This window comes from Spinacia oleracea, chromosome 3 (genome assembly GCF_020520425.1).
Source record: "Spinacia oleracea cultivar Varoflay chromosome 3, BTI_SOV_V1, whole genome shotgun sequence".
NCBI lineage: Eukaryota > Viridiplantae > Streptophyta > Magnoliopsida > Caryophyllales > Amaranthaceae > Spinacia > Spinacia oleracea.
The window spans coordinates 91484835-91503804 of record NC_079489.1 but is presented as its reverse complement, the minus strand read 5'-3'; the positions used below and the strand labels follow the sequence as shown (position 1 = coordinate 91503804).

At 36.9% G+C, this 18970-nt stretch overlaps 2 protein-coding genes across 6 annotated transcripts; both read right to left on the bottom strand.

The window, feature by feature from the left end:
- Positions 1–295: 295 nt before the first annotated feature.
- On the bottom strand, positions 296–16822 carry LOC110782559 (putative pentatricopeptide repeat-containing protein At5g59900). 5 transcript variants are annotated; one of them, XM_056840575.1, is made up of 5 exons: positions 13796–16822; positions 2157–2260; positions 1443–1669; positions 740–963; positions 296–629 (listed from the first exon to the last, which is right to left on the bottom strand). In XM_056840575.1, exon 1 carries the CDS (start codon positions 16578–16580, stop codon positions 13851–13853), a length of 2730 nt encoding a protein of 909 aa, XP_056696553.1. In that variant the 5' UTR covers positions 16581–16822; the 3' UTR covers positions 296–629; positions 740–963; positions 1443–1669; positions 2157–2260; positions 13796–13850. The 5 variants fall into 5 exon arrangements, with proteins under 5 accessions (XP_056696553.1, XP_021842415.2, XP_021842413.2 ...); XM_021986723.2 differs by having other exon boundaries at positions 296–963; positions 13796–16064; positions 16312–16818; XM_021986721.2 differs by having other exon boundaries at positions 296–963.
- On the bottom strand, positions 2268–5819 carry LOC130470439 (uncharacterized). The gene has a single exon (XM_056840577.1). It carries the CDS (start codon positions 5622–5624, stop codon positions 5142–5144), a length of 483 nt encoding a protein of 160 aa, XP_056696555.1. The 5' UTR covers positions 5625–5819; the 3' UTR covers positions 2268–5141.
- Positions 16823–18970: the final 2148 nt, after the last annotated feature.

Sequence of the window (18970 nt, the reverse complement as noted above, 5' to 3'; positions counted from 1 at the left end):
TGAGAGAGTTATAGAAAATTGTTTTTTTAAACAACGTAAAATGAAAAAAAAAAAAAAAAAAATTGAAAATTATTTTCCTTGAAAAAGTTTTAACATCAAACCAACTCGACCTAAGTGTAATCTGTTGTGAGTGATTTGCGTAAGAAAGGAAAAGTATCATGTCATAGGAAGAAGCCAAGAATACATCAACTAAAAGGTTTTCCAAAGCGTAACGTTTTTCAAAGAAAACACAGGAGCATGGAAGTTTGATAATTCAAATGAACCCAAATGGCAATACAAATTACAAATAGAGAGATGGGATTCAAAGTCCTTTTCTTTTAATTCCACTATCCTTTAAAATGGAAGTTTGATAATCATAGTTAATGATACTTGATTATAAAAAATAAAAAAAAAAGCGGATGAGCTTCTACTGCTCACGCTTTGCACGCTCAAGTTGATAAAAGAATGGAGTATGAGAAATGAAATGTAATGTAATCCCACCAGGTTAATTAGTGGACAAGCCACTAATTATTTCCAGTTTGTTGTGCTTATGCCTTATACATGTCCACTTGTCTGATAACTGGCAAGATTTCATATCAACTTGCCTATCTTGATAAGTTGACTTGCGTACTCTGAATTTGAAATTACTTCTGGTAAAAAAATAAAACAACAGTGAATGAATAGGCTTTACTGACGTCCTAAACCGTCACCCCTATATTCAGCCTGATTTTTTTATACAGAGTATGTGTTACTGACTTACTGGTAGTACGACACACGAATTGTGGACCGCGTGACATGCCTTACCAACCATTAGTCGAAAAAAACTTGAAATGTTGTGGTTTGGACCGAAGCACTAGCCACAAGAGCATTTCACCAAAGTTATCCAGCCTTGCAGCCAGCAGTAGTCATGCAGGCTCACAACATTCTGACAATGCAATAATAAGTTGAAGCTTAGGAGTCACAGTCACCGTTGCAGCTTTGTACCTAGCATAAAAGAATAAGTTGAAAAACAATAAAAATAAATATGATCAAAATCAACCATTGTTAGATAAAATGCTTGACATTACTAAATAATGTAATCAAGCACAAAAGAATGATACTCCTTACATGTAACTATTTACGTTATACTCCAGGACCAACTTACATAAAATCAATATCATCACATGAAGATAACTTCTCTCTCTGGAACGTTATTATAAGGGTCCTTTGCCTTTCAGAACAACGACTACTACAGATTGTAAATTTGCACTCACAATACAAAGGCTAATAGAGCTTCTTAGCAATTCTACTGTTAAGGCTGCCCCTTTACGATCCCTAAAGAAAAGTTCATTAGAGGCACACATCACTCTATCAATATCATACTACTAGTAAAAATAATGGCATAAAATGAATGAAAGAACAAACATGATTACAGATTCATGTAATTTATGAATTTACCAAATTTAATAATGCAGAATACGTACCAATTGCATACCAATTTGACGCAAAACCTGCTTCCATTGTATCTCTTTCTTCTGAAAAGCAATCATTTTCCCCTTGTTGACCACCCTGTGCGGCTGGGCATCCTCTATTGGCTGTCCTCATCAGTTATGGGCTTATGGAAGCCTTGGCAATTGCTGTAAGAAACTTTCCATTACCAGTAACAGGTATCATCTTCTGGCCATCTGCTTTCCATTCATCATGCTGCTCTCTAAGTGCAAATAATAAGTCAGTTACAGTCAACTTATGTGCACACATAATTTCACAGTTGGATCCACACAAAAATGTTACATTAAACAAACAGAAACCATGCATACATCATAAAGAATACAGCTTCAGCAGCATGAACCATATGCCAACTAACAAGAAGATTCCAAGAGATCATCCACAAGATAAACAGCCACTAACCAAATGAACTTAAGAAACAAGACTCCCTGATAAAAGACAATCATTCTCATGCACACAATTCAGATATAAAAATTATCATCTATCATGACTTGTTGCCTGAGCCAAAATTTTGTTTAAACCATCATTGGTCCCATGTTGCAGCCTTCAGCAAGAGTGATGATAGGGGATAGAGATTAAGAACTAGAATTGGTAATTAAATGCAACTAAGGTTCATACAAAAATGCAACAGACGACCAACATGCAACATAAGTCTATAACAAAAAAACAGCCCCAATGCAAGTAACCACTACCTGTGGAGTTGCCTGATTAGACTTTGGTCATCAAACATACTATTTGGAGCGTAAGAGCCCAGAAAAACCTCCCAGACAGCACCTCAGATAGAGGGGTGGACACCCTATCACAAATAAAGTATACAGAAATTAGGAAAATAAACAGCATTAAGATTCAATATGAGATATGCACCACTTATCTGCTACAGAATATGGAAAGAGAAAGAATACAGCATCAGCATCATTCACATAGCACAATGATAAACTCAGTCATTAATTAACCAGCTTCCATGTTATAAATAATCACCAATAACATCAATGAACTGAAAGACAACAACAGCTTGAGTGGAAAGCAGAAGCTGTCCTATAGAGTCTAAAAATAAATCAACCATAGTCCATTCAAGAATTTGATTTTCAAAGAGCCTTTCACCTTGGTGCGTTCTCTTACCTTAAAAAAAACACTCCCTCCGTTTTTTCTAAGAAATGCATAACTTGTCTTTTATGGGTGGTTTTTATTTTCTTTGAAATACATCTGTTTCTATATTTGGTAACTTTCTACCATATTATATTATTTCTCTCTTTCATTAACTCCCTCTCAAAATATTTTATTGTTTCTCTCTCATGGTCCCCACCTAAATAATTAAAAAGGTAACATCTCTCACATCCTATCAGTATCATGGTCCCCATAGTTAATTTCTTTAATAAATAAATTATCCACTTGCCCACTTGCGCCATTTATCAAAAAAATTGCAGGGTTTCCTAAAACTACGTGCTCATGCAAATTATGCATTTAAATAAAAAACGGAGGCAGTAAGTTTTTGGTCCAATAAGTTCCGATAAGTTACAATCAGGATTAATCAGGTTGATAAATTCCAATTAAGTCCTATAAGTTTACTCTCTTGCAATCAGGTTTAATCAAGTCCAATAAGTTCTAATAAAGTTTGATCATGACCAATCAGGTCATGTCAGGTTCTACCAGGTGAATCTCAATTTCAATAAGTTCAGTTAAGTTCAAGTTTCATTCTGTTAAGAGAACGTTCCCTTATTGCCACATTTAGATATATATTCAAGTGGAATCCATGTATAGGTGTCCATCACTTCTTAAGATCATATATAATACAAGCATTTTAGGACAAGCAAGTGCCAAGCTCCTGGTTAGCTCAAAGTGCATCTATGCAATGAATTGACATTATGGAGGGGTACTTTAGGAAATAGCTATATAAGTTAGTACAAGCAGATTGGGGAATAAGTTAGGGGTTAGTCAGGGAGGTAGTACTATATATATATGCAGCTGTAGAGAGGGAATGTTATGCTGAATATTGTGGAGTAATTTGGTTGAGCTTTTAAGAGCTCATTGGGAGAGAAATCAAGCATCTCGAATGCTTGAATATCGGTTACTTCCGGTACTTCCAGTTTATTAATCAAATCTTCATTAGTCTCTTTATTTGTAGTCTGTTATCTATGCTAATTCATAGCAATACAACAACAACAACAACAACAACAAATCCTTAGTCCCAAAATGATTTGGGGTCGACTAACATGAATCATCATACAAGATCGTCATTGTAACCAAATCAAACCAGAAAGGAGCGGGAAGTTAAAAGAATAAACAATAAAGAGGAAGAAAGTGAAATTATATTACATAAAAATATCATAAGGGATAATAAAAATAAATAAAGTTTAAAATAAATATAAGTAAAATAAGCACATTTCAAAATAGCATTTCAAAAAATAAAAATAAAACCCTACAGCCATGTTTGGATGTATTGCTTCATATTATCCCTTAATATAGAAAAAAAAAGTCAAAATGGAAGATGTATAAGTTAAATGAAGTCATCAACGTATATTTTCTCCCTCCATTCTGTCATATCCAACGCCATATTCTCCTCAATCCCATGTAGGCTCATATCGTGCTCAATCACCTTCCTCCACGTTTTCTTAGGTCTTCCCCTACCCCTTGCAATTCTATCACTTTGCCACCATTCTAGTCTCCTAACCGGGGCATCGTTTGATCTTCTGCTTACTTGCCCAAACCATATTAAGCGATTTACCATCATCTTAAACTCATTGGTGCAACCCCTACTTTCTTCCTAATAATCTCATTCCTCAAACGATTCTTTCTTGTATGCCCACACATCCAACGTAACATGCGCATATCCGCCACATTCATCTTTTGCACGTGACAATGTTTCACTGCCCAGCATTCCGTACCGTATAACAACACCGGTCGAATTGTCGTGCGGTAGAATTTTCCCTTCAATCTTTGGGCATGCCTGGATTACATAGGAACCCCGTAGCACTTTTCCACTTTAACCAACCTGCTCTGATTCTATGAGCCACATCGCCATCCAACTCCCCATCCTTTTGGATAATATACCATAAATAACGGAACAGTTCAGAACCTTAGACAATTTTCCCATCTAAGGTAATCACCCCTGTCTCTCTGTTTTGGACTCCACTAAACTTACACTCCATATATTCCGTCTTGTTTCTACTCAGCCTAAAACCCCGAGATTCCAAAGTTTGTCTCCATAACTCCAGCTTACTTTCCACTCCTTTGGTTTCATTAATCAACACAATATCATCTGGAAACATCATACACCATGGTACACCATCTTGAATTGACCTCGTCAGTTCGTCAATGACTATAGCAAAAAGAAACGGGTTAAGTGCAGACCTTGATGCACTCCAATCGTAATGGGGAATTCTCCGGTCTTACTAACACTAGTACGCACACTCGTGCTAACTCCCTCATACATGTCCTTGATGATATCAATATATACTTCCTCGTAATTCTTTTCCTACTTAATGTCCACCAAAAAAATTCTCTCGGTACCTTATCATACGCTTTCTCCAAATCAATGAAAACCATATGTAAATCCTTCTTCTTATCTCGATAATTCTCTGTTAGTTGCCTTATAAGATGGATGGCCTCCATAGTTGATCTCCCAGGCATAAATCCAAACTGGTTCTCCGAAATCTTCACAGTTCTCCCTTAATCTTTGCTCAATAATCCGCTCCCAAAGTTTCATAGTATGACTCATTAGTTTGATCTCCTCGATAGTCAGAACAGTCCTGGACATCACCCTTATTCTTGTACAGGGGGATGATAATACTTTTCCTCCACTCTCCTGGCATCCTATTACTTCCCCAAATCTTGTTGAAAAGAGTTCTTAACCATACAACCCCTCTCTCTCCCAAGCATCTCCAAACTTCGATAGGTATGCCATCGGGCCCCACTGCCCTCTTGCGTCCCATTTTTTTCAATGTCATTTCAACTTCTCTTTTGAAATCTTCGCATAAAGCTAGGTTAACCATATCCCAAGAGATATTTGTATCTCCAATATCGCACCCTTGATCTGCGTTGAACAAGTTATCAAAGAAGAACCTCCATCTATCCTTGATTTCCTTATCTCCCACCAAAACTTTTTGATCAACATCTTTCACACATTTAATCCTCCCGATGTCTAGCGTCTTTCTATCTCTCATTCGAGCAAGTCTATAGATGTCCTTTTCCCCTTTTTTAGTATCCAATCTTGGGTAAAGATCATGATTCACCTTTGCTATAGCCTCTCTTACGACCTTCTTTGCTTCCCTTTTAGCCTCCTTGTACTTCTCGTAGTTTTCATCACTTCTACATTTTTCCAACTCTTTATAGCATTCTCGTTTGCTCTTTATAGCTTGTTACACAACTTCGTTCCACCAAGATGTGTCCTTACTTGGTGGCATGATTCCTATAGATTGCCCTGGGACCTCTTTCGCCACTCCCTTTATGGTGTGCTCCGCCCTTGTCCATAATGAGTCTATATACAAATCCATATCACCGGCCCAAATACCTTCACTTACCAACTTTTCTACGAATTTTAGTTGTTGCTCCCCTTGAAGTTTCCACCACTTGATCCTAGGCTCTACTAGTGGTTTTCTCCTCCTAATACAACTTCTACCTCGAAAATCAAGTACCACAAGTCTATGTTGGGTTGATGTACTCTCACCCGGAATCACCTTACAATTGGTGTAGCATTGTATCAAAGCAATCCTTACTAAAAAGAAGTCCATCTGACTCGTATTACCTCCACCCCTACAGGTTACTAGGTGAGAGTGTCTTTTCTCAAACCAAGTGTTCATTATACATACGCAAGTCATATGTCAATGCTAAATCCAAAATAGCATTTCCCACTTCATTCCGATCCCCATACCCAAAGCCACCATGAATGCTTTCAAATACATCACGACTCGAGCCTACACGTCTGTTGAATCCCCACCAATGATCAGTTTCTCACTTCTAGAGACGCGTTGCACCACTTCTTCCAAATCCTCCCAAATTTTGTCTAGTTGATGCATCTAGTCCTACTTGTGGTGCATAGACACTCAAAATAGTTACAACTTCATCCCCTATCACAAGCTTAATACTCATAATTCGATCACTCTTTCAAGACACGTCCACTACATCATCAATATATTCTCGGTCAATAAGGATACCTACCCAATTCCTACCCCTAACTTTTCCCGAATACCAAAGCTTATAACCCCATGAAGCTATTTCTCTTGCCTTGTTTCCAACCCACTTGGTCTCCTGCAAATATAATATGTTAATTCTCCTCCTTCTCATAACCTCTACTATTTCGACTGATCTCCCCGTCAAATGACTCAAATAGCCAATGTTCCAAGTCCCAAAACGCATCCTACTATCCTTACCCTTACCCCTACCCTTACCATGAAACCTTGGATAGTTAACACCACTCTCGGATGGCGTGCCGCTTCCGCGCGACGACCTAATAACCCTTGCATATTTTCCACTACACCCGGGCCTAAGAAGTGTAGCGCACCCTTGCATATTTGACACCACCGCCAGGCGTAGGGGTGGCGCGCCGCTTCTGGGCGACGACCTAGCAACCCTCACATGTTTTCACTACACCCGGGCTTAAGAGGTGTAGTGCGTCGCTGAGAAGGGGACGCCCCCACGATATTCCATTGTCGATTCATGTCATGATATGTGACTTAGTTTTACGTTGGCCGCCACCAACCTACCGCAACCCTCCTCCTTTACCCGGGATTGGGACCGGCAGTGAATGCCGCATACGCGACACTCATAAGTAAATGCCGCATAAGCAATCTACCCCTAAATTAATTTCCCTCCTAGAATATCTCCAGTCTTCGAGTACTTCTACGTTCTATCCATAATCTATGTCTTCTTTCCATATTCCCAAACTGTAGCCATTTGCCAAAATGCCAAACCTTTTTATGTTCTTAAAGTACAACCACAAAAAGGTTTTGACTATGTATGCTGACAGACATATTTTCAATCTCATGAAACCCACAGTGAGTCATTGTTTGGACGAGGCCAATTTTTGCCCCTGCAAATAACCCTCCAATAATTTATACCAGTCTACAAATTAGAAAAGTGAAAAGATACAAGGATTATGTAAGAGTATGTTCGTGACTCAAATATTAAGAATTATATATCACAGATGAAAAGAAAAGGAGAACAAAACTACACCAGCAAAACAACAATAAATAGAAAACAAAACTAGCTAACGCTTTCTGAAAATTTTCAAACTGATTTAGGGGCTGACTACTGTTATAGAAGCACATCAATCCAACTCACCTGGAGCTAATTCAGGCAACAATTTGATCTAAATGTAAGAAATCGAAATTTCACAAAAACCCTTGCAAACTCCTCAGTGATGAAGGTTAACGGGAAATAATACAAATTTTTGTGGTATTTATTTTCTGGAAAAAAAATCAAAATAGTATTACTTGCTGCTACAAAGGGGTAAAATAGTAATTATAGTAAAATTAAAAGCCTTTTTGAGAAGAAAAATAGCAGAAATGGGACTAAGAAAGGTTCGGGTTCTTAAACAAAGTGCGCCACACATTACATAAAGCATTTACTTTTTCAAAAAAGAGGGGTTTACATGACCTCTTAGCTGAATGAAAGAGACAAGGAAAAAAAAAAGGGAGAAAATTTGAGGTTTTCTCTCCCCTCTTTTCATTATAGTAAATTCTAACTATTGGGGAGCCATAAATGTCACGTGGTTTTGGCTTTTTCTAAAAATTATTAATTGCCAGCAATTGGAGCCTTATACCATAAGGCGCGCGCCTTTTGTAGGTGACTTAGCCTGTCATGGCTAAGTAGGTGGTTGAGCCTATTCAGGCTGTCACGTCTAAGGCGCCAGGACGTGCTCCTTGAGCCTAGGCGCATTTTTTAAAAACTAATTTCCGCCACCCAAATATCAAAAAAAAAAATCTAAAATTAAAATCTGAAAAACAAAGGAACCCTAAAAAATTAACTTTAAACACAATGACCAAAAGAATTATAAATGGAAAGAAGATAAGAAGTAAATAACTAACAGTCTTTTGAATTTGAATAATTTTAGATAGTTGGGGGATTACTCACTTGTGAATCTAATGTTGGATACTAACCCATATCATTTGAAGAACTGCTGTAACAAAAGCATTTGAGAATATTGAGACTAGGAGAAAGAAGAATGACAGGATTGAAGAGAGATTGAGATTGAGGGAGAGGATGATTGAGAGGGGAGATAGAGAGTGACGTGCATGAGCTCCGTCACGAGAGACGATTTTCACGACTTAGACAAGGAATATAGCTACCTTCAAATGTTTTGGTCCAAGTAAATTCGAAACAGATTTACTCGAATGTTGCAGCTCCACTGGAGCATTCGATAGTTTAAACTTCTTTTTTCAATTTTAATTATCGCGTATCTAATGCTGTGTTTCTAAGATGACCGGAGCATTAGTCTTGAAGCATTAAAGGTTTTTTCCACGCCATCACTCCCATACTTTATAGCTTTCCTCTCTTTCTTTCAATCTAGTTATTCTCCTAGATATACTCCCTCGTTTAAAAGAAGCATCTCTTACAAATTTAAGATTTTAAGATCTATATTTTTGTTATCATCTCACCTACAAAATGTATATCTAAAGCAAGCATCCTTTTACCAACTTTGTACATGAATAAAACTATATACCCCTTTAAACCTTTTTGTTGGTAACTAAAATGAAATTTGTGGAGGTCATGTGAAGTGCAAATTGCTACCAAAACATAAATTTAAATGAGAATTGTATCAATCACCAAAGATAACTACAAACTAATAACATATGTTCAATACAAATCTCTATACTTGCAACTTCAATTCAGAAACTCAAAAGTGAATTACCAACAAGACCCTAACAGAATACTTTGCCTTCTTCCTCAAGCCAATCCTAACAGAAATACCTACACCACCATTCCTTTGGTCGGTACCTTACAGGACGGTCAGAACTAAAGTAGATTCTTGATCCTCTATACATACTACATAGGTTGTAGTGAGCTCTATCTTAGCCCCTGTTGTCAATTTGTCATCTACCTTATAAGCAACACGAACTTTGAGTCTTTGACCAATATGGAACCACTGACATAAATGTATACAACCTATAACCAGTGGCGGAGCCACGTTGTGACATCCTAGGTCATGTGACCCACAATTGGAAAAAAAAAATATTATTGCTTCTTTTTACTTTTAATTACTGTTGCTTTTATTATTATATACATAAAAGTCAGCGCGCTGCAGTGGTATTTGCTATGTTACTCAGACACGGGTGTCGGTGTCATGTCCGACACGGGTGTCGGAGTATCTGACACTCCGTTCCAAATATTTGAAGACACTCCGACACGGTCAAAGGAGTGTCTTGACTTGTTTTTTAGACACGACTAGTTTGCAAAGTGTCGGAAAAAAATCGACACTTTTAATAAAAACTGCAAAAATAGTGTTAAATAATATAATTTTATATATAAAAAAAAAGGTGAGAATAAAAATATTAATCAAGTTAAAGTTCCAAAGCAGGATAAATTTATTTAAAAGAGTTTAAAAGTACAAGAATTTAAAAGTAAGAAATAAATGAAAATAAAATAAAATGCTGACTTTGTAAAGCTGTCACTCAGTGGGCACGTGGGTTTGTTCCCCACTTCCCACCTTTTCCTTTCTTTTATTTTTTATTATAGTGGTAGGCCTAGGATATTTAAAAAAAGGGTAAAAAAAATAAGTTAGAAAGCTCAGTCCACCATCACCGAAAAATGACCCGAAGGAAACGAAGACAGCCATGGAAGACTCTCAAACAGTCAAATGCCGGTGAAAATCAGAATTGAAGAGTGCAATCTTGGCGTTTTTTCTCCAACAACAAAAGCCCTAATATAATTGTTCTTCTCTTGCTTCCCCCACCTTCAATTTCTAGATCTAGGGTTTCGAATTTTTCTTTCTCCTCCCGATTTCGACACTTCATATCGGACACTTTTTCGACACCGGTGTCGACACCTTCCCGGACACGTGTCGAGTGTCGTGTCACGGGTCGGGTCGTGTCGACACCGACACCCACCGTCAGATGGAGTGTCGGAGTAACATAGGGTATTTGTGTCTACACCAAAGCCGGGATGGCAAAATGCCCCGAGGTCGATTCCCAAAGAATGCATTTAGCGTCTTTTCTTATGTATCTAATTTTTCTTCCCTCTTTTTTTAAGTTCCTTCTATGAAAAAATTTGCTCAAGGACTAACGTGCTACAATATAGGGGTAGTTAAAAAAAAATGTAATCTTTAATTTATTGTGATTTTTTATTTATTTATTGTTTAATTGTTAATTGTATGTTTTACATTATACAATTAAATAGGGAAATGTTGGAGAATTTAATTTTCTGATATTTTCATAACTATTTTGTAGTAATATGAAAACAAATTGTAACACTTATATATGAATATTTTAAACAATTGGGATGAACTATTTATGAAATATATATACATATATACTTCTATGGAAAATTAAATTCTAATAATCCAACCTTTGTCCGGTAATCCATTAACAGTCCCACCTATGAGGTATTCCTAGCTGATCCAACCTTTGGTACCTATTATCTTTAAATGGACCTCGTTAAATTGCGACCTGTAAAATCAGGTCATTTATCCTACGTGGCAGTGATCATTGAAAATTAAGCAGGTTTCCTTTAGTGGGCTTCCTTCCTCTCTTCCTGTTTCTATTTTTGCTCCAAATGAAGCCATTAACACACAAAAAAAGAAAGCTTTCTCTTCTCCAAATAATCAAATTGCAAAAAAAAATGAGAAAAAAAAAAAAGAAAAATGCCAAGGATATGCGAAATGCCAAAAATGTCAAGAATCTATCACCAATACCCAGATTCTTGCAAACACACAAAAAATTTCAAGAACCCTAGAATTTGGGGAATTCAAGAATCAACAATTATTTGATTCAAGATTCGAAGAAACGATCAATGAATGAAATCAGAAGATGTCAGGGAAAATTAAATCTCTAATTCGTCGCTTTTTGACCCAATTCGCGAAAAAAATTTGAAGTAGAAAATTTGGGGGAAACGGCTTAAAAGCGTTTCTTTTTCTTTAAAGACTTTCCGTATTGCTGAAGCTTGGAAATACGCAAGGGAAACGCTGATTTTGGAAATAATAGACGTTTCCTTCTCAAAACCCCAAATTCTCAATGATAAAACCTAGGTTCTCCGTCAGTTCGTCGGCGCCACCGCACTCTCTCTCTTCCGCCACAAGACATGAACCCTTCCGCCCTCCGTCTCGACCTAAACCCGATTTCCTTCACCGGGTCAACTCACTACAAGCTAAACAGAACATCTCCCCTTTGTCGGCCATGCCGTATTTCTGGAACCTTCTCGAAGTCCGCCGCCGACATTGATCTCGAAGTCCGCCGCCGTCATTGATACGGCCTAGGTTCAAATTTTGGGGAAAAATTGATGAGTTGATTTTAACGAAAAATTTATGCGGAATTGAATAGTTAGGATCGTCCCGCTTTAATACTATCTTAGAATTGAGAGTTTAGGGAAGGAAAGAGGAGAGGAAGGAAGGAAAAAAGATGAGTGAAGCCATTGTTGAGCTTGAGAGAGAGCTCGTGATTCTGAGAGAACAAAAGGGAAAGGGAGTACGTTCAATAAAGGGGCTTCAATCCCAGAGTCCAAGTCAGCAAATTAATTGCAAAAAATGTAAAAAATAAAAGCCAACTCAGATAAAGAGAGTCAATATGAAAGTTGTTGACTTTTCTTTCAGGTAACCGGTCATAAGGTCCGTTTAAAGAAAATAGGTACCAAAGGTTGGATCAGCTAGTAATACCTCATAGGTGGGACTGTTAATGGATTACCGGGCAAAGGTCGGATTATTAGAATTAAATTTTCCTACTTCTATTAGTTAATGAATGGCATGAGTTTATGGACGGTGGTCGGTGGTGACACACCATCTATAAAATCCTGGATCAGCCACCGCCTAAAATCAATATCATATCAACTTTTACTACAAACTTCTTACAGCACCATGACGAGATTCCACCATAGGGTAGGTCAGTCATTTGCATACTTAAGGTTAGTAAATTAACATTTTAAGTATGGGTTAGTCATTTTAGTGGCAATTGCACAAACTAAATAATTATGCAATAGTAGGTCACTAAAGAAAATCGGGCAATAAAAACTTTTCACCAAGAATTTACAATACCACGGGGCTACCATGTAGAATTTCCCAAAATGTTTGTACTTTATAATCCTCTGAGACGGAAATCTTTTGTAATTTAACGAGTTAACATCATATATGTATTAATAAAACTTCATTCAAAAGCCAAATAAAGGTACTACCAATCTCCCAACTATTCTCTTACTTTCCTTCCTAAACCCTCTTATCGATCTCCTAGAACATGTATGCCATTTCAGCGGGGATCACCAATCTCTAGGGACTATCTTATTGTTATGTGTAGAAACATTTAAAGTTTATGTTGTTGAGAAATGAGAATACGACATTAACTTCACATCAATGGCTGCTGATAGGCCAAACTCATAGTTCATCAAGGCGATTTCCGCAACTTCTTGGATAAAAAATGCACACATCATCCATTACTATGTGCAATCTCCATGTTTCAAAACAGAAATCTGTAACTCCACTAATTCTTGAAGTTGTCATAAAAATAAAGCTAATGCATAAGGAGATGAGAATTAGGTAAAGAAGATGGTCTCGCGTCTCCCAAATAAAGCAGCGGCTAGGTTAATAAGCTGGAAAATACAGAAAATGTGATGATATTGAAGCTTTTGAGAGGCTTGATTCTCTCCCAAATGAACACTTGTAAGCTCAACACAAATCTCATCAATATTCAACATGATAATCCCTTCCTAATGTTCTCTTAGTTATAGTATTATTCCCCCAACTAACTCACTTATCTTTCTCCTCAAGATACTATATACTAGTACTATTCCCCAAACTAACTCACTTATCTTTCTCCTCAAGATACTATATACTAGTACTATTCCCCTAACTAACTCACTTATCTTTCTCCTCAAGATACTACTAACTGAATTATATTGCACTATCTAATATGCCCCTCCCCATTTGTCTGTTCATAGCAAAGACAGTGGCTGGGTCTATGTGCCTTAATTCACCGACTGAAGGTAGACACGATATACCATAAATTCTGAGTGGGACAGTTACTCTAGAGTTCTAATGTTTCCCAGACAAGTTAAAACATCAAAAACTGAAGTTTCATCCCCCAGCTTAACACTACTCTAAGGCAACCACTTAATAATTTGTCCCCCGACATCAGCATAGATCCTTAGTCATTTTAAGAATGCTACTGGAAGATGTGATTAGATGCAGTGAACTCACCAGGTAGCAGAAGAGCTGTCCAGCAGAACCAAATTGGCTGTTCGCATAGTTACCTTTAAGTACCAAGGAAAAAATTATCAGATTTTGTATCGGTTTTGACACCCCTTCTTATCATGTCATCCCTCAGAATAGCAGCCTTCTTAACGTCTCCAGATAAATTACAACCAGAGATCAAGAAGTTATAGGCCACTGCGTCAGGACATATGCTCTCACTCAGCATGGAATCCCATATCCTGAAAGCTTCCTGCATATTACCACCTCTACAGTACTCATTCATTATAGTGGAATAGCTCACACAATCAGGTTTGATACCATTTTCTCTCATCTCTCCAATAAGATCAAATGCCTCCTGAATCCTACCAAGTTTGCAAAACCCATGTATTAAAATATTAAATGTGACCGTGTTGGCCAAAGATCCTATAAGCATCGATTTATGAAGCTGTACAGCACAATCTATACTTCCAATGCTGGTGTAGTAGCTAAGGAAGCATCCATAAGTAATCTGATTTGGGTTTGTGTCATTAGTCAGCATTTTGTTGTAAATGAGATGTGCTTTTCCTACATATCCCAATCTACACAAACCATTGATAAGGGCCGTGTAAGTAACAACGTTGGGCTCACATCCTTCACTGCTCATTATATCCCAAAGTTGAAATGCCTTCTTAAGATTTCCTGCCTTGGTGTAGGCATTAACCATGGTTGTATAAATCACATTATCAGGCTTCACTCCCTTATTATTCATCTCCTTTAAGATCAGCAATAGTCTTTCCCTATCATTCTGTTTCAGTGTAGCATCAATAAGTATTGCATAACACACAAGATCCATCTTTATTTGTCTCTCCAACATCTCACCATAAACGCACAATGCATCCTGTACTCTTCCCTCCTTACAATATCCTTGTAAAAGGGCACTGAAACATATTTCATTTAATTCAAAATGTTCCTTATGAAGATCGTCCACCAGCTTTTTGGCGTCAAACACCCTACCAGCAGAACAGAGCCCAGATATCAAGGACCTGTAGGTGTATGTGTCTGGAACAAGATCCTTTACTAACATTTCGTCCAGCAATTGAAAACCTTTAGATATATCACCTTCCTTACAGTAACCATCAATCAGGACATTATAGGTTACCTCATTAGGGTAAACACCTCTCTCAACCATTTCCTTAAATAAGTTAGTTGCATCATCCATCCTCTTTGCTCGACAAAAACCATGAATTAATGCAGTATATGTGTAAGTACTTGGTGCAATACCCTTCCCTGTCATCTCATGATAGAGCCTAAATGCCTTGTTAAGTTCTCCACCACTGCAGTATCCACTAATCAAGGATGTATAAGTTACCACAGTTGGAGTTAGTTCCTTACTGATCATTTCTTTGAAAAGAAACTCAGCAGTGTTCAATTTCCCAAACTTACAATGCCCATGAATCAAGGAATTGTAAGCATAGTCTGTGATTTTTACTCTCGCCCCTGACATTGTAGCAAGTAAGGCAAGCGCATCATCTAGCCTTGCTTGCTTGCAGAAGGAGTCAATCATGACCAAATAAGTAACTTCATTTGGGAGCAATCCCCTCTGTTCCATGCACTTAAACAATGACTCTGCTTGTTCTAGTTTCCCATCTTTCCAAAGAGAATTGATTAGAGCCGTGTAAACAACTATGTTAGGCACAACTTTAAGCCCTGCCAATTTATTAACCAAATTAAAAGCATCCACAACCTTCCCTTTCTTTCGAAGCCCTTCAACAAGAGTAGAAACCACACTCTCACTCGGAATAAACCCCTGTTGAACCATTTCTCTCGTCATCTCCACCGCCCTCAAATACTCTTCAGATTGGCATAACCCAAGCACCAACGTGCAATAAGTGATAACATCGGCACTCAACCCCTTAAGATCCAAAGAACTCTTTATATCAACACCTTCCTTAGCCCTCTGACTCTTACATAACCCGCGTATCAGCACATTATAAGTTACAACACTCAACTCACAACCACTCACTTCCATCGAGTGAACAACCTCCAGTGCCCTATCTACCTCTTTGCACTCACACAGACTGCGAATCACAGACGTATACACATAAGCATCAGGACGAATGACACAAAAACCATCAAAAATCTGGTCGAACAATTCAACAACTAAACGAAACCTCCTAATTCCAATTAACCCATGAAATAAAGCACTGAGAGTCCTAACCTCCGGAACAATCCCATTCTCAAGCATCAGCCTAAGAACAACAACTCCATCCATTTGTCTCCTACATTGCCCGTAAACCTGGATCAACAAATCAAAACCCAGCAACGATGAAAACCCGTGACCCTTAAAAGCCGCAAGAAATTCACGAAAAACACTAGATGGAGGATAATTAACATGGTGGTGATGAATTAGTGTTTGCACAAGAGAGGATGCAGGCCAGAAAAGATTGGATTTAACAAGGGCATGAACAAGGATAGAGAATGACAACAAGGAATGAGAGAAATTGTAATGAAGACCTAAGAAATTGAAGAAACGAAGAGCTAACCTGGGATTATTATCATCTAGGGTTTGAAGCAACAGTTTATCAATATGGCAAGGTTGAAGCTTGATATTTAGGTTGGAAATGGCGTATTTCCATGAATTTTGGGGCTTATTTTTGAGAATGGAGGTTAACTCTCTCACAATTGTTGATTCTACTCGTTGTTCTTCTTCTTCTTGATTTCTGCCATTGTTGCGAGTTTCGGAGGCTGTAGAGAGTTTTCGGGTGATTTGGTAGGTGGAGAATTGTCGACATTGTAGAGTTCTGGTGAGCATTGTCAATCTAGGTATAATAGGCACTACATGAAATTGGAGCTTGGTGAAGAACTGATGTAGAGAGTAGCGATGATACTGGGGGTAACCCGAACAAAAACTCTTCGTGAACGATTCGAAATTGGTTCAATAAAAGTTAGTCCCGGGCTCAATAAAAGCTAGTGTTTGGCCAAGCTTCTAGGGGAGTTTCTATGACCCAAAAGCTGAAACTAGGCCAAACACCATAAAAATTGAAAGATGTTTCTACTTCTTGAGAAGCCCAAAAATGTTTGTAGTAGGGGTAGAAGGAGAAGCTCTAAATTGGAGCTTTTGAAAACTGTTTCTCCGGAGCTGTTTACCCCTTTAATGAAATTTTTCAGTAGTCCAAATTACCCTCACATAAATTAAAAAATTCCTTCCCAGTCCACTTTAACAAACATAAAACCTTCTCTCTCCTCTTCAACTCTACTGTAAGGCTCTGTTTAGTTCACCTTATTTCTCCTCATCTGATCTGATCTGTTCTGATCTGATTTGAACTTATTTTTTCTGATATGATCTAATCTAATCTAATCTAATCTGATCTGATCTGGTCTGGTCTGGTCTGGTCTGATCTGATCTGATCTGGTTTGTTCTGATCTGATCTTATCTGATATGATTCTTCAGAATTAAGTTTAAACAAAAATCTGCATTCATTAATATTAAACGACTTACGTGTAAAATAAATGTTACACAAATTTATAATATTGTTATTATTTATTTGACTTTGCTCATGATTTAACTATTCCTTATATTAGATAGACCTATATATGATCTAGATAGATTTGTTATGATCTAGACATATAAGTTATGATCTGGATATGATATGTGCAGATCGGTTCTGATCTGGACATGATTTGTACAGATCAGTTCTGATCTGGACATGATTTGTATAGTTCAGTTCTGAATTAATGGACATGATCTGTACAGGTTAGTTTTGATCTGGACATGACTTGTACACATTAGTTCTGATCTGGTCATGATCTATACAGACCAGTTCTAATCTGGTCATAATCTGTACAAATCAATTCTGATATGGACATGATCTTTGCAGATCAATTCTGATCTGAACATAATCTGTACAGAGTCGATATCTAGACCAGTTATAATTTGGACATATCGATTTTGGTCTGGACATGATCTATACAAATCGATTTTGATCTGAACATATTGGTTATGTAAGGATCGGTTCTGATGTAGACAAGATCTTTGCATATTTGAACATGATCTGGACATGATCTGTACAGATCAATTATGATTTGGATATTATCTGATCCTATCAGTTCTGGTCTAGATATATAATGGTTTTGATCTATAAAAATCAGTTCTGATATGGACATGACCTGATCATATCGTTTATGATCTAAACTTAATGGTTTTAATTTGGAAATGATGAATTTGAATGTTTTGTTAATTTATTTTATGCCTTAAATAATAGATTTTAATTTCACCTACAACAACATTATTTTTTATTAAAGCACTAATATTAATAAAATAATAAATATAATAACAATGATATAAACATATACCAATAATAATAATAATAATAATAAATTAATAATAATAATAATAATAATAATAATAATAATAATTGTTATAATAATAATAATAATAATAATAATAATAATAATAATAATAATAACAATAATAATAGTAATAATAATAATAATAACAATCTGGTCTGGTCTATATGATCTGATCTGATCTGGTCTGGTCTGATCTGATCTGATCTGATCTGAACTTATTTATTCAGATCTGATCTGATCTGATCTGATCTGGTCTGATCTGATTAAATATGAAATAAGTAATAAGTTCCTGAAATAAGGTGAACTAAACAGGGCCTACTCTTCTCTTTTAATAGCCACCATCTTCACCCACCCCTTAATTTCCAAAATAATAGTAGATGATAACAAATATACGATCTTGATCACAGACAGATATAATTAAAAACTTGAAACTACAGATCCACTCTTTAACCCATTAATCGTTGTGCCTATTTGAATTACTTTGCAAACTAGATTTTTGTGTCGCCTCTTCCTTCTCCTTCCCAATTCTGCTTATGAGCTTTATTCAATTAATCAAATTCTTTACAGCTGATTTGTCAGTACAATAATTCCTCTAATTAACAAAAAAACTTGGTGGATTAATGACAGAAATCCAATTTATTAGTAGATCTCTTATGTTGGGAGGAGAGACATAAAACACGTTAGGAGCGAGAAAAAGGATGATATATAGTAGTGGAAAAATGGACTGGTTGTATGATGAAGGAAATGGTGGAAAGTGCAGAGTAAATTATGGGCCAAAAAATATGATTTTGATGGGAAAAAAACGATAGGCAAATTCAATTTGAATTTTTTTTAATTGAAATTGGTGTGGGA